At 69.0% G+C, this 13,179-nt stretch overlaps 7 protein-coding genes across 7 annotated transcripts; 4 read left to right on the plus strand and 3 right to left on the minus strand.

Annotated features, from left to right (window-relative positions):
* Nucleotides 1-196: 196 nt before the first annotated feature.
* MICPUCDRAFT_59091 (uncharacterized protein) lies at nt 197-661 on the minus strand (the record flags this gene model as incomplete). The annotated part of the gene is made up of 1 exon (XM_003059578.1): nt 197-661. Exon 1 carries the CDS (start codon nt 413-415, stop codon nt 197-199), a length of 219 nt encoding a protein of 72 aa, XP_003059624.1. The 5' UTR covers nt 416-661.
* A 284-nt stretch (nt 662-945) lies between these two features.
* Nucleotides 946-3,284, plus strand: MICPUCDRAFT_59092 (uncharacterized protein; the record flags this gene model as incomplete). The annotated part of the gene is made up of 4 exons (XM_003059282.1): nt 946-1,707; nt 1,873-2,077; nt 2,168-2,496; nt 2,592-3,284. 4 exons carry the CDS (start codon nt 946-948, stop codon nt 3,282-3,284), a joined length of 1,989 nt encoding a protein of 662 aa, XP_003059328.1.
* A 119-nt stretch (nt 3,285-3,403) lies between these two features.
* On the minus strand, nt 3,404-8,135 carry MICPUCDRAFT_59093 (uncharacterized protein; the record flags this gene model as incomplete). Its single annotated transcript, XM_003059579.1, has 1 exon — nt 3,404-8,135. One exon carries the CDS (start codon nt 8,133-8,135, stop codon nt 3,543-3,545), a length of 4,593 nt encoding a protein of 1,530 aa, XP_003059625.1. The 3' UTR covers nt 3,404-3,542.
* Nucleotides 8,136-8,244: 109 nt separating this feature from the next.
* MICPUCDRAFT_59094 (uncharacterized protein) lies at nt 8,245-8,529 on the plus strand (the record flags this gene model as incomplete). Its single annotated transcript, XM_003059283.1, has 1 exon — nt 8,245-8,529. The coding sequence occupies one exon, from the start codon at nt 8,245-8,247 to the stop codon at nt 8,527-8,529; it is 285 nt and encodes a 94-aa protein (XP_003059329.1).
* A 1,412-nt stretch (nt 8,530-9,941) lies between these two features.
* On the plus strand, nt 9,942-10,959 carry MICPUCDRAFT_17881 (voltage-gated ion channel superfamily; the record flags this gene model as incomplete). The annotated part of the gene is made up of 2 exons (XM_003059284.1): nt 9,942-10,350; nt 10,745-10,959. Coding segments are annotated over 2 exons (624 nt in total), but the record flags the coding sequence as incomplete, so codon positions are not given.
* A 999-nt stretch (nt 10,960-11,958) lies between these two features.
* On the plus strand, nt 11,959-12,378 carry MICPUCDRAFT_59096 (uncharacterized protein; the record flags this gene model as incomplete). The annotated part of the gene is made up of 1 exon (XM_003059285.1): nt 11,959-12,378. The coding sequence occupies one exon, from the start codon at nt 11,959-11,961 to the stop codon at nt 12,376-12,378; it is 420 nt and encodes a 139-aa protein (XP_003059331.1).
* Nucleotides 12,379-12,514: 136 nt separating this feature from the next.
* Nucleotides 12,515-13,099, minus strand: MICPUCDRAFT_59097 (uncharacterized protein; the record flags this gene model as incomplete). Its single annotated transcript, XM_003059580.1, has 1 exon — nt 12,515-13,099. The coding sequence occupies one exon, from the start codon at nt 13,097-13,099 to the stop codon at nt 12,515-12,517; it is 585 nt and encodes a 194-aa protein (XP_003059626.1).
* Between the last annotated feature and the right edge of the window lie 80 nt (nt 13,100-13,179).

Consider the following 13,179-nt stretch of genomic DNA (forward strand, 5'->3'; position numbering starts at 1 on the left):
CGACGCGCAAGAGCGAGCCCGCGCACGCGACACTGTACTGCGCGCACGATAAGGCGCGTTAATCCTCGCTCCGTCGCTCTCTTCTTCTTCTCCATCTTCTTCTTCTCCCCCGCGCGCGCGACGACGACGCGCGACCCTCGCGCGCGCGAAGAAGAAGAAGAAGATGAAGAAGAAGAAGTGAGCGACGAAGCGAGGATTAACGCGCCTTATCGTGCTCGCAGTACACCGTCGCGTGCGCGGGCTCGCCCTTGCACGTCTCGCACAGTCGCACGCGCTGATGTTTCCACGTGAGCTTGTTGTTCGAGTGCGCGCCGACATGCATCTGCGCGTCGCACGCGGAGCACAGGTTCGCGGCGTCGTTGAAGCAGTATATCGCCGCCTCGGAGGTGTTACAGAGCGCGCATATGACGCCCATCGCGATATCTCGCGAGGCCGCGGCGGGGGGTCGATCCGGTCGCGGGGGTCGCGGGGCGCTTTATTTCCCGCTGAGTAGGGAAGGCGACAGCCGCGCGAGATTCGCGATTTTCGATGCGCTCGGCGCGGCGCGGACGCGGCGTTCGACGCGACGCGCGATCGCGCGCGTGCCTCCCCCGGCGGTCGACGCGATCGGTGAGACGCCGATCGAACCGAGCGCGCGGTCGCGCGCTTTCGCCGTCGCGCGCGTCGCCGAGTGCGCGCGCGCGACCGGGATGATTTTGCACCCGGGGTCCGCGCGAAAAAATAAAGTCATCCGCCAGCTGGCCTATCCGATCCCGGGGTCGCGTATCCGATTCTCGTTTCCTCGGCATTCCGCGCGCGCGTACGCGTTTCTAGTCTCAGAACGGCGTACTTCCGTACTACGCGCGGCGGGGCGACCTGCAACGCCTGAGAAAACGCTTCGCCTCCTCGGATGTCGCGTCGTTCCATTTCGTCGCGCTCGCGTCCTCCGCACCTCGACACGCCTCGATGGCCGCCAAGAGCGTAATTCACGATCGCCTGAGAGCGCGATGGGCGAAGCAGGGCGGCGGCCCGGAGATGGAGGCGAGGCTGCGCGCGGCGAAGGAGGAGCTCGCGCGGCGCGAGAAGGTGGCGAGAGCGCGCGCCTCCGGGACGTCGCTTCCCGAGTCGATGCTGACGCCGACGCGAGATCCGGCGACGGTCGCGGCGACGGACGCGGGCGCGGACGCGTCGACGCCGCCGAAAACGCCGCAAATTTCCGTCGACGCCATCATGGAGGAAGCGAGAGAGGAGATCGCGAAGCGCGTCGAGCGCGCGCGGACGGAGGGCGTCCGGGAGGGAGACCCGCGATTGATTCATCCCGACGACGACGACGAAGAGCTCAAGGCGCTGGAGGCGGGCTGCGTCGTCGTCGGCGGCGAGAAGACGCGCGTCTTGACCCCGCCGGAGACGATCGACCCCGCGCATCCGATCGCGCGGTTGAAAGACGACGCGAACGCGGCGCTGCGGCGCGGCGAGTACGAGCTCGCGAAGGCGCTCTACGACGAGGCGCTCGCACCCACCGGGGAGAAGAAGACGGCTCTCGGCCTGCTCCCCGCGGACCTCGCGGGCGTCCTCCTCAGCAATCGCTCGAAGGCGCGCCTGCTGTTGGACGAGCCGGAGATCGAGCTCGCGTGCGCGGACGCCGTCGCCGCGTGCGCGCTGTGTCCGAACTGGGCGAAACCGCGCGCGCGGCTCGCGGAGGCGCGAGACCGCTTCCCGCGCGACCCCGTTCGCGCGTCGCGTCGCGCGTCGTTTCGTGAGAAGTTCTACTTTTTTTTCGCTTTCGCGCGGTGGCACCCTCACGATTTGACACGTGGCAATTTCTTTCATCCACCAATCACACTTCAACACATCTGACACGTGTCTTCCCTCGGCCTATCGAATCATCCGAAGGCGCGCGCGCTCGAGGGCGCGTACGCGCTGGCGATGAAAGCGTGTCGCGAGGGCGAGGCGATCGCGGCGCGGTGCGGGGATAAGTCGCGGCCGTTCGAGAAGCTGATCGACGAGATCGCATTGAAAGCGGCGCGGGATGGAAGCGTCGCCGGGTTCGACGGGAGGTACATATACGTTCGAAGCGCGGGCGAAGAAGCCTGGCTCGGTGCGTTTTTTTTTTGAAATTTTTTTGTCGTAAAGTTTGGTCGTTTTCTGATCGGTCGCGCTGACGACCTCTCTCCACCCACTCGCGCAGGCAAACGCGCGCCGGAGAACCCCGCGTTCGACGCGGACGACGACGGCGACCGCGATCGACCTCGGCCGGACGACCCCAAGGCCCCGATCCACGCGCGATCGATCGCAGAGGCGATGGACGCGTGCGAGGACGGCGACGTCGTGTTGCTTCTTCGCGGCATTCACAACGGGCTCGGCCAGGCGTGCCTCGTGGACAAGCGGATCTTGATCCGCGGCGAGGGCGCGCTGAAAGAGGCCACCGTGGACTGTCGATCGAACGTGCCGCTGTTTCGCGTGACGCGACCGTGCGTGATTCAAAACGTCGACGTCGACTTCACCGGCTTCAGTCAGGTAAAGTTTTTCACCCATCGCTCGGTTTCAACATTTGATCGTGAGGGTCCCTTTCAACTGACCGGTGAACATTTTTTGTATGGAATCGCCCTCAGGCGATTCACGTCGAAGGCGGCGACGCCGTCGACGCGCTCATCGAGAACTGCCGGATCAAAGCCTCGGGCGACGACGGGATTTGCGTCGACGGCAGCGCGAGGCCGACGTTTCGAAACTGCGACGTGACGGGCAAGAAGAGCGCGCTGCGAACGATGGGCAACGCGCGCGCCGAGCTCGTGGACTGCAAGCTGCACTGCTGCGAGACTTCGGGGGTCAAGACGTTCGGCGAGTCGCGCGCGACGCTCCGCGACTGCCACATCGAAAACTGTCAACACGAGGGCGTCGTCGCGATGCAGAGGAGCACGGTGCACATGGAGAACTGCGTCGTCGTGGACAACAAAGGGCCGGGCGTGGACGCCTCGGACGACGCGCGCGTCGTCCTCGTCGACGTCGTCGTCGACGACAACGTCGGAGGCGTCTGGTTATGGGACCACGCGTCGTGCGACGTCCGCGGCGGCGTCGTGCGAGGCGGCGCGTCGCACGCGGTCCTCGCGGACGAGGAGACGACGCCGCGGTTCGGACGCGGCGCGAGAATCGAGGGCGTCGTCGAGGCGACGGCGAGGGCGCGCGAAGACGTCGCGCCGGGACGAGATGGCACCGTCGCGTTGACGCATCCGGCGAAGCCGACGTCGTTGCCGCCGGACTCGGGGTGTTTCGCGTTCGAGTACACGATGTTCGACCGGAAGCAGTGACGGACGGACGGAGAAGGACGGAGAAGGACGGACGGACGCGCGAAGAAGAGGAAGCGATGGACGCGCGCGAGGTGCGACGACGAGACGACGCGACGCGTAGGACTGAAGTACGAAAGTACTTTCAAGTACGATGTTGATTTTGTTTTGATTTTTGGCGACGGACGCGACGCGCCGCGCCGCCCGTCCAGTCTACGTACAAAACACAGTAACCCCACAGTAATACCATACCCCCCTCCCTCCCTCCCTGCCTCCCTCCTCTCAACCCCCGTCCGGACCGAAGTACTCCACCGCGTCCTGCCACAGCGCGGGCGGAAACCGCGCGGCGAACCCAAACGCGGGACACAATCCCTCCGCCGCCGCCGACGACGACGCGCCCGACGCTCTCGCGTCAATCTCCCTCGCCGCGAAACCGCGCACCGTCTCCAAGCTGAGCTCATTCGCGATCAGCGCGCGGTTCGTGCCGTGCCCGAACGCGACGGCGACGAGCGTCGGGAACAGCACCGCGATCTTCCGCGAATCGCTGTAATACTCGAACGGCAGATCCGGCAGCCGTTGCATCAACGTCGGCGCCCGGCCCCAACACAGCATGTCTTGGTTGGACGGCGAGAGGAGGGCGAACGCGCCGATGAAGAGTACGGTCTGGTCGAGAAGCTCCGCGAGCTCTTCCACGGTCGCGCCCGCGTTGTCGCTGCCGCCGTGGCGCGCGCGACGGCCGTCTTTCGCGACGCCATATTCCGAGGCGTCGTCGTTTTTATCCCCGGCGCCGCCGCCCGGGTTGTTTTTCCGCTCGCGATCCGCGCGCGCCTTCGCCGCCACCGCGCTGTCCCACTCGCTCGCGCACAGGGCTAATATGAACGACAGCAAGTGATGCGTCTCCACTCTCAAGTCCGGCGACGACAGCGCGTCTTGCGCGATCTCCGGGCCGAACCGCGCGGTCGCGTTGAGCAGACGCACCGCCGCCGCGGCGACGGGGACGAAATTCGACGGCAGCTCGCGCGCCGCCGCCGCGGGGTCTTGCAGCACCGGCGTCCGCAGCGTCGCCTCCGTCTGCAGCAGCACCGAGGTGAGCAGCGACGGAAGCCCTCCCAGCGCGGTCTCCTTCAGCGCGGCGATCAGCGACCCGGCCGGGGACTCGCCCTCGCGAAGATTTATCGTCTCCGGCTCCACCGCGACGTTATAGCGGTCGACGCCGCCGACGAGCTCGCGGCCGGGCGCGGGCGCGCGCGCGTCCAACAGAGCCTCGAGGAGCCTCAGGCCGGCGAGAATGCCGGGCGGCACCGGCTCGACCGTCGCCTTCGGGCGGTCGTGCAGCGCGAACAGCGACGCGATCGCGTCGACTGCGCCGGACGTCACGAGGAGCTCGACAAAGTCCGCGGACATCGCCACGACGCGCGCGCACTGCGCGCGCGCCGACGCCGACGCGGGCGCGGGCGCGGTGATCTTCTCGCGCGCCGCCGCGGCTTCGCACCCGATCGCCTCCACGCCGCCGTCGTGCGACGCGGCGGAAGACGAGACGACGGCGGCGGCGACGTCCTCGGCGGCGTTCGTCGGGCTCGCGCGCGCGAGCGACCTCGGCGACAGCACGTCCTCGAACGACGACGACGAACCCCCGCCGCCCCCGCCGCCGACGCCGACGCCGCCGACGCTCACCCCCTTCGGCCCCCGCACGACGCGCGCCACCACCGCCATCATCGGCTCCAACGCCGACGTCGGCGGCGGGATCCCCCCGCCCGTCCCGGGCGTCGCGTACTCCGCGTTCGCGGGATCGCCGAGCCACCCGAGCCCCGCGACGAGGTGCGGCACCAACGGCGACGCGAGGTTCTCCGCGAGGAGGTGCTCGCACGCCGTCGCCGACGCCGCCGTCGCCGCGTCCAGCGCGCGCGCGAGGCTGACGCACTGCGCCGCCGCCGCGGGCGACGCCGCGAACCCGCCGCCGGTCGCGGAGGAGTTGAGCGACTCCGCGAGCGCCTCCGCGAGCGCGCGGACGAGACCGGAGGTGACCGCGGCGGCGAGCGCGGCGGACGCGGCGGCGGCGCCGGCGGCGCGCGCGGACCCGGATCCGGACCCCCCGGATGCGTTTTCGCCGCCCCCCGCTCTCGCGGCGTCGCCGCCAGCCTCGGCGAGCGCTTGCATAACGTCGCGGTGCGCGTGCGACAGCGACTCGGGCTTGCGCTTGGAGATGGCGAGCGCGACGCGCTCGAGCCGCGGGCGCGCGGCGTCCGTCGCGGGCGGAAGCGGCGCGTACCCGACGTCGTCGTCGGCGGCGGCGGCGGCGGCGGCGGCGGCGGCGACCGACGACGTCTCATCCTCCGCCGTCGCCGCCGCCGCGTTCTCCCTCTCCGCGTCCGTGGGCCATCGCAGCGGCCCCGCCGCGTTCGCGAGCCGCTGCCTGAGCTTCTTCGCGCGCTTGCGCATCGCCTTGTGCCGCTCCGCGGCGGCCGCCGCCCGCGCCATCTCGCGCTCCATCCCGCCGGGGAAACCGCCGCCGCTCTCCCCCGCGCCGCCGCCGCCTCGGACGCGCGACGGCGACTCGGGCGCGCCGCCGCCGCCGCCGCGTCCCGGGGACATCATCGCGCCCGACCCGCCGCCGCCGCGCGCGGGCGACGCCGGCGGCGACGTCGCGGGCCGCAGGGTTGAATCCTTCCCCGCGGAGCCGATCACCGCGCGCTCGCGGACGACGTCGAGGTACTCCCGCCGCCGTCGCTCGGCGGCGAACAGCCGCCGTCGCATCTCGTCCAACCGCTCCTCCGCGCGCTTCTTCGCCTCGCGCTCCCTCGCGACGCGCGAACGCTCCTTGTCCTCCGCCTCGCGCGCGCGCCGCTCCTCGTGCGCTGTGGCCGCAGCCTCGCGCTCCGCCGCCTCCCGCTCGCGTCGGAGCTCCTTCTCTCGGACTTTCTCCTCGAGCGTCGACCGCTTCGCGGCTTGCTCCGCGGCGCGGCGTTCCTCCGCGGCGCGCGCCGCCGTCTCCGCCGCCTCCGCGGCGCGGCGCCGCTCCTCCGCTTGCGCTGCGCGTCTCAGCTCCGCGGACGTGAGCTTATCCCTGAGCGCCGCCTTCTTGTTCTCCACCTCGAGCGAGTTGTAAAACGCAATCTCCTCAACCTTTCGCGTCTCCTCGCTCGCCTTTCGCACAACCGCGCTGATGCGCTCCTCGCGCGTTTCCTCCGCTCTGCGATGCCGCGCCTCGAGCTCGAGCGCTCGGAGCGCGATCCTCCGCTCCTCCTCCTCCTCCCTCTCGCGCGGCGTCGGCGCGGTGAACTTTCTGCGCGCCGCGCGCTCCGTCTCGACGCGTCTTCGGAGGTCCTTGGCGCGTTCGTGCCTCTCGCGCATCGCCGCCGCCGTCTCCATGGGCGTCTTCTTCTTGTTTCGATCCGGGGACATGAGCTTGAGGTGCAACTCCGCGGGCGACTTCCCGCGGTTGATGAGACGCGCCGCGAGCGCAGCCTGCGCGCCCGTCGGGTCGAGGATGTTCCCCCAGTTCCGCTTCTCGCCCCACGCGGCGGCGGGCGGCGGCGCGTCCTCGTCCTTCAGGTCCTTCTTAAGGTCCTTCTTCTCCATCTTCGCATTCGCCGCCTCTTCCTCCTTCTCGTCGCCGCCGTCGAAGGACGCGTCCGCCATCACCGGCGGGAGGTCGTCGGACTCGTCCGCCCACGACGCGTTCGCTTTCGCCGCTGAAACGCGCGGCGGGGTCGCGTTCGCGTTCGTTCGCGCCGGCAGCTCCGCCGGCGACGACGGCGAGCGCGGAAGCGGCGGTTTCCCGGGCGGTTTCGCCGCCGCGCCGCTCGCCGCCGCGCTCGCCGCCGCGCTCGCCTTCGTCGTCGCCGCTCCCGCGCTCGTCTTAGAAGACGCGATCGCGGCGGACTTCTCGAGGTCGGAATCGCTCGAAGACCGGTTGGGCGCGACGTTCGAAGAAGACCTGTGCGCGTTGTGCTCCGCCGCGCGCGCTTTTTTCCTCTCCTTTTTGCTCATCGCGCGGGGTCCCGCGGCGTTTGCGGCGGCGGCGGCGGCAGCCTTCCCGTGACTGCCGTTCGCGTTCTTCCCCGCTCGCCCGCGCGCGCCCGCGGTCGTCCACTCTCCGCCGCCGCCGTCCTCGTCGTCGCCGCCGCCGCCGCCCTCGCGCTCGCCCGGGTCCGGCGTCCGCCCGCCGTCGCTCCTCCCCGTGATCTCCTGAATCATCTCGTAGTGCCGCGCGCTCGGCCGCACGTCGGTTCGTCCGACGTCCCACGAGATCGCCCTGCTCTCCGGGTCCGCGGCGAACATCTCTTGCTCCGTGAGTCGCTCTTTCAGGGCGTTGAAGTCCTCCGCGGACTCCTCGAGAAGCCGAACCGCGGCGTCGATCTCTTCGCCGCCGCACTCGAGCTCGCACAGAAAGTACACCTCGTCGACGGCGCGCACGACGTTGCCGAGGAGATAGCTCCACAGGCGCTCTCGAAATTCAGACTGGACGCCGGCGGCGGCGTTCGACGCCGCCGCCGCGACCGCCGCGTCCGCCGCCGCGGTCGTCGTCGTCGTCGTCGCGCCGCCGCCGCCCCCGCCGTCGCCGCCGCCGCCGTCCGCGCGGTCGCGATCGCCGCCGTCGAGCGACTCCGGCCTCGACCCGCCGTGGAGCGACCCGTGCCGCGACGCCGCGACCGCGCCGAGCGCGTGGACGAGGTCGTCGAGCGACCCGCCTCGGCTGCTCGTGAGCGAATCCGGGAGCAGGTGCGCGGCGCCGCCGTGGCCGCGGTGGTCGCGCGAATTCATCTTCGTGTTCAAAATCTTCGTCTTCGCGTTCAACGACCCGCCCGCGCCGCCCGCGCCCCGGTTCTCTCGCCCGCCGAGCTCGCGGCGGTCGCGGTCGCGGTCGGGGGTCATGCCGAGTCGCCGCCGCGCCGCGGGTTCGTCTCTTCCGTCTCTTCCGTCAAACTCTTCGTCCGCGTCGTCGCGCTTCGTCGGCGCTCCGTGTTTTTTTTCGGCGGAGAACATGTCCCGGAACGACGGCACCGCGAACGACGGCGACGGCGAGCGGCCGCGGTACTTGTCGTTCAAGTTCACGAGCGGCGAGCGGTCGTCCGCACTACTCGAGAGGGCGGCGGCGTGGGCGTTCGGGTGCCGCGCGCCGCCGATGATCGCGCCGCGTCCGCGTCTACCGGGGGACGCGCCGATCCCGCGCGGCGTCGATCTCGGCGCGCTCGTCGCCGCTCGTTCGAACGCGCGCGTCGAGGCCTGCGGGGGACACACGGAAGGAGGAAGGGATGGACGTGAATAAAAGTCCTTAAGAAACGGCGTTCACCACGCGAACGCGGTCGTATGGGGACCAGTGTCACGTGAGAGGCGGGAGGATTGCCGGCGCGGAGCGAAGCGACGAAGAACGGCGCTGATGAGATCTGGGGACGGGGACGGGGACGGGGACGGGGACGGGGACGGGGGGACGCGCCTCCGCTTCAGACGACCGGGAGCGCTCCGCGACCATATCCCATGCGCGATGCGATCGCGCTCGCGTGCCTGCGGAGAGAGAGGAAGATGGAGAGGAGCGAGCGAGCGCGGACGCGCGGCGACGCGATGCGAGGAGGAGCGCTGGTCAACTTTATGTCGAGAAGATGCGTCGCGTCGGATGGATGATGACTCGATGGACGTCGAGCGGTCGTCCGCCGCGCGCCGTCGCGCGACGGCTCGAACGACGCGGGGGCAGCGGGGGGGAGGGGGGTCGAGACGCGCGAGCGACGCACCGTTCCCGTCGCGCGCGTCTCCGCTCTCGAACGCTCGCGTCGGGAGGGTGTGACGCCCTCGCGGCGCGCGTCGAGCGCCGAGGGAGGTTTCAAAAACTGACGAACGAGCGGGCGGGAAGGAAAACACCTGAAAACTTTGAAAATATCGCGGGATGTGCTCGTCGATCAGTTGAAAGAGGATGCGATCAAGTGTTGAAGCCGACGGGCGGGTGAACTTGATCGCGGTTTTCGCACACGCATTCGAGGCGCGCCGCGGCCGCGCGTTCTTTTGCGGGAATGCGGGCGATTGACACTGCAGACAACGCGGCGCACGGCGCCGGCGGGGTGGGGTCCACGGAGAGGACCCCGCGGCGATATCGCCCGCTCGCCCGCCTAGCGCTCCTTCGCCATCATGCCGATCTTCGTGCACACCGCGATGGTGAACAGCGCCGAGCGCCCCGTCAGCGTCGCGGGCGTTCGCCGCGTCGTCTTCGTGCGATGCGGTCGCCTGGTGCGACGCACGCACTGGACCTCCGGCTCGCTCGAGGACCTCCAGCTCGAGGTGCTCCGCGTCTTCGACGCGCCGCCCGAGCTCATCCACGCGCGAGGGCGCGAGACCGCGAGCGGGTTCGTGCTCGCGCAGTCGACGCGCGTGAACGCGTACCTCGACGCGGAGCCGCTCGTGCATCCGGACGACCTAGGACACGGCGCGGTCGTGAGCGTCCGTGACCCGCTGTGGCAGGCGGTGTGCACCGCGTGCGGGGAGCGCGGTTCGCGCGGAGAGGAGGAGCCGTGCCCGCCGAATTTGCGCCGCGCGTTCGAGGCGTGCGTCGCGAGGGTGCTGAGCGCGCGGCGGCTCCCGGCGAAGGATCGCGTCTTCCTACTCCTGAACGACCCGACGTCGTCGAGAGAGGCTCTGATCGCGCAGACGTTCATCTTGTTTCTCATCCTGCTGTCCACGATCACGTTCGTGATGGAGACTATTCCGTGGTTCTACGAGGACGACGCGGGATACGACCACTGGTTCGCGATCGAGACGGTGTGCATCGTCTTCTTCACCGCGGAGCTCGGAGGGAGGATTTGGTCGGCGAGGGATCGAAAGAAGTTTTCGAAGAAATTTCTCAACTGGGTCGACCTCGTCGCCATCCTGCCGTATTACATCGAGCTGTTCTCGCGCGGCGGCGCCGAGGTCCCGGGGCTCGCGGTGTTGCGCGCGATTCGACTCGCGCGCGTGTTCCGCCTGATGAAAGTCTCGAAGCGGTCGCTCAAGATGTTGGGGACGACCATGGTCAAGTCGGGGAAATCGCTCAACGTCCTGTTCTTCTTGCTCCTCATCTCGCTCGTCGTGTTCTCCGCGCTCATGTACTTCGCCGAGCGCGGGAGTTGGGACGAGACCCAAGGGCGATGGTTCCGAACCACCGGGTACACCTGCTCGGTCGCGTGCAGCGACCAAGGACGGAAGCTCGCGGCGACCTACGTCGCGTGCGGGTACTCCTATTCCGCCGCCGACACCAAGTCGATCAAGTTCAACTACCACCGCTTCGGGCAGTACTCGGGCGCGTTCTATTTCCACACCGGTTCCCATACGACCGCGTTCACGTTGTGAACTTCATTCCTTAAGGACTGACTTGACTTTTCCCGGCGATGCGATCGTCTCTCTCCGCCCACCCCTCGGTTTCAATCCCGACACACCACCGCGACGCCTTTCAACTCCACCTGACGCGCCTTTCGACTCCGCCCCGACGTCGCTTTGAACGACGGAACGACCCTCATCAGACGCGTGCGTCGCCGTCACGGAGGAGTCGCCGTTCCAGTCCATCCCGCACTCGATGTGGTTCAGCGCGGTGACGATGGCGACGTTGGGGTACGGCGACGTGTATCCGGTCACCGGGTGGGGATTCCTCGTCGCCGCCGTGCAGATGTTATACGGCATCCTCGTCGTCGCGATGCCGGTGACGGTTGTCGGGAGCAACTTCACGCAAATTTACAACCGGCTCTCCGAGCCGAACGCGCTGCTGCCGTTCGAGGGTACTGTGCCGACCGGCAGCGTCGTGCAGCACGGGCTGCACGAGGCGTCCGAGGGCGCGCGCGCGGCGCCGCTGACGCGGTCGTGGCTGTCGCCGCTGTCGCACGAGTGGGACGTGGACTTGCGGTTCGCGGAGCTCTTGCCGTGCAAGGCGCCGGCGATCGTGCGCGTCTTCGACGTCAAGAAATCCGCGCTCGTCGGCGGCGGCGTCCCGGGGCTGGACGGGAAGAGCAAGAAGAAGAAGGACAGAGACGGCGGCGGCGACGGCGACGGCGACGACGACGACGACGCGTCGGTCCCGCTCAGGCTCGGGGCCGCGAAGACGGGGTCGAAGAAGAAGCGTAGTAAGACGGACGCGGACGCCGACTCCGACTCGGACGACGTCGAGCAGTACGTGCTGGGCCCGCTGACGCGCAAGTCCGCGTGGGTCCCGGAGCGAACGCTGAAAGGTCAGAAGATGTTACAGCGCGCGCGGCGAGAGCGCAGCCTTCGCGAGGGGTTGGACTCGGGAGGGCCGGACGACGAGCGAAAGCTTCGGAGGAGCGCGTCGGCGAGGCGCGCGGCGGCGGCGCGGAATCTCCGCGCGATCCGCATGTTCCAACTTGAATCCTCCGGCCACTCCGACGCGCTCGCGCCGGGGGACGCTTCCTCCGCGGGCGACGTGAAGAAGCCGTCGAGGTTCAAGTCCGCCGCGCAGGCGGTGATGTTTCTCAACGAGGAGGACGCGAGATCGAAGGCGCGACGGCCCGAGTGGAGAGCCGAACGCGAGGTGCGTTCTCCTCACACTGGTCCCCATACGACCGCGTTGGCGAGGTGGACGCCGATCCTTAAGGACTTTGCCCGGCGTTTCTCTCCGCCCACCCCTCGCTTTCAATCCCCGCCTTCGACGCCTTTCAACTCCAACTGACGCCTTTCAACTCCACCCCGACGTTCGTTCGTATGGAACGACCCTCAGCACGAGGAGATGGAGAAGGACCGCGCGGAGGCTCTGGTCGCGGTCGCGACGACGCTGCTGACCGACGCGGTGCGAAACGTGAACGATCACAACGACGGCGGGTTATTCTCCGTGTTTCGCGGCAACCGCGGGCAGGGTCTGTTTGGCGGCGTCGTCGTGGGCGCGGACGGGAAGAGTAAGTGGGTCACGAAACAGATCGTGCGCGCGGGGGCGAACCGCGACGCGCGGCCGAAGGGCATCACGGAGGAGATCGCGTTCGAGGGGGACAAGGGGACGGACGCGGTCGCGGTGCAGTCTCCGTACAGGCAGCTGTCGCGCGGGGGGTTGGGGCGGACGAAGAAGGGCGGCGGCGGCGGCGGCGGCGGCGGCGCGTCCTTCGCGAAGAAGCCGCCGTCGCCGGTGGAGGAGGGGTCCGAAGAATCCTCGTAACTCGCCGCCGCGAGCGCGGCGGGCGGCGTGTGAGGGCTATTTATTAGAGAGCCTACGCTACACGAACTCTGATGTGCTCTCGTAGAAACGAACGAACGAACGCGTTCTCGTCTCGTCGTCGTCGTCGTCGTCGTCGTCAGTCGAATCCGAAGCCGCCGCCGCCCTCGGCGCCTCGCAACAATCGCTTCTCCTCTTGGACCCAGTCCCCGCCGCCTCCCTTCGCCTGCCCGAACGCGCGCTTCTTCTTCTCTTTCTGGTTCCACGACTTGTGGCGCTTCTTCTTCGCGTCGTCCTCCTCGGCGGCGGCGGCGGCCAGCGCGTCGCGCGCCTCGCGTTCCAGCCGTCGTCGATTCCGGATCGCCTCTTCCCTCTCCGCGCGGTCGAGCTCCTTCCTCTTCCTGTTCTCCTCCGCGCTCGCGATCGCGCTCGCGCACGTCTCGTGCAGGCGTTCGTGCGTGATCGCCCTGAGCTCCTCGCGCGACATCGTGTCCCTCTCGTTGTCGCCCGCGCGCCCTCGACTCCACTGGAACGACCCCGCGTCCGCGTTCGCCTTCTCCGGGATCGTCAGCGCGCGCGCGCCCGCGTAGCCGTTCCTCTTCAGCGTCTCGTAATCGAGCTCCGGCGCCTTCGTCGTCGGGGGTTCCGCGGGCGTCTCCTCCTCGTCGCCGTCCGAGTCCGAGCCGGAGGGGAGCTCCCCGAGCGCGTCCATGTACGGCGCCATGGGTCGTCGGGCGCGGGCGAGATCTGAACGCCGACGCGAGGGATTATTTTATTTGCGAGTTCAGGAGCGCGCGAGCAATT

This window comes from Micromonas pusilla (genome assembly GCF_000151265.4).
Source record: "Micromonas pusilla CCMP1545 genomic scaffold MICPUCscaffold_6, whole genome shotgun sequence".
Lineage (NCBI taxonomy): Eukaryota > Viridiplantae > Chlorophyta > Mamiellophyceae > Mamiellales > Mamiellaceae > Micromonas > Micromonas pusilla.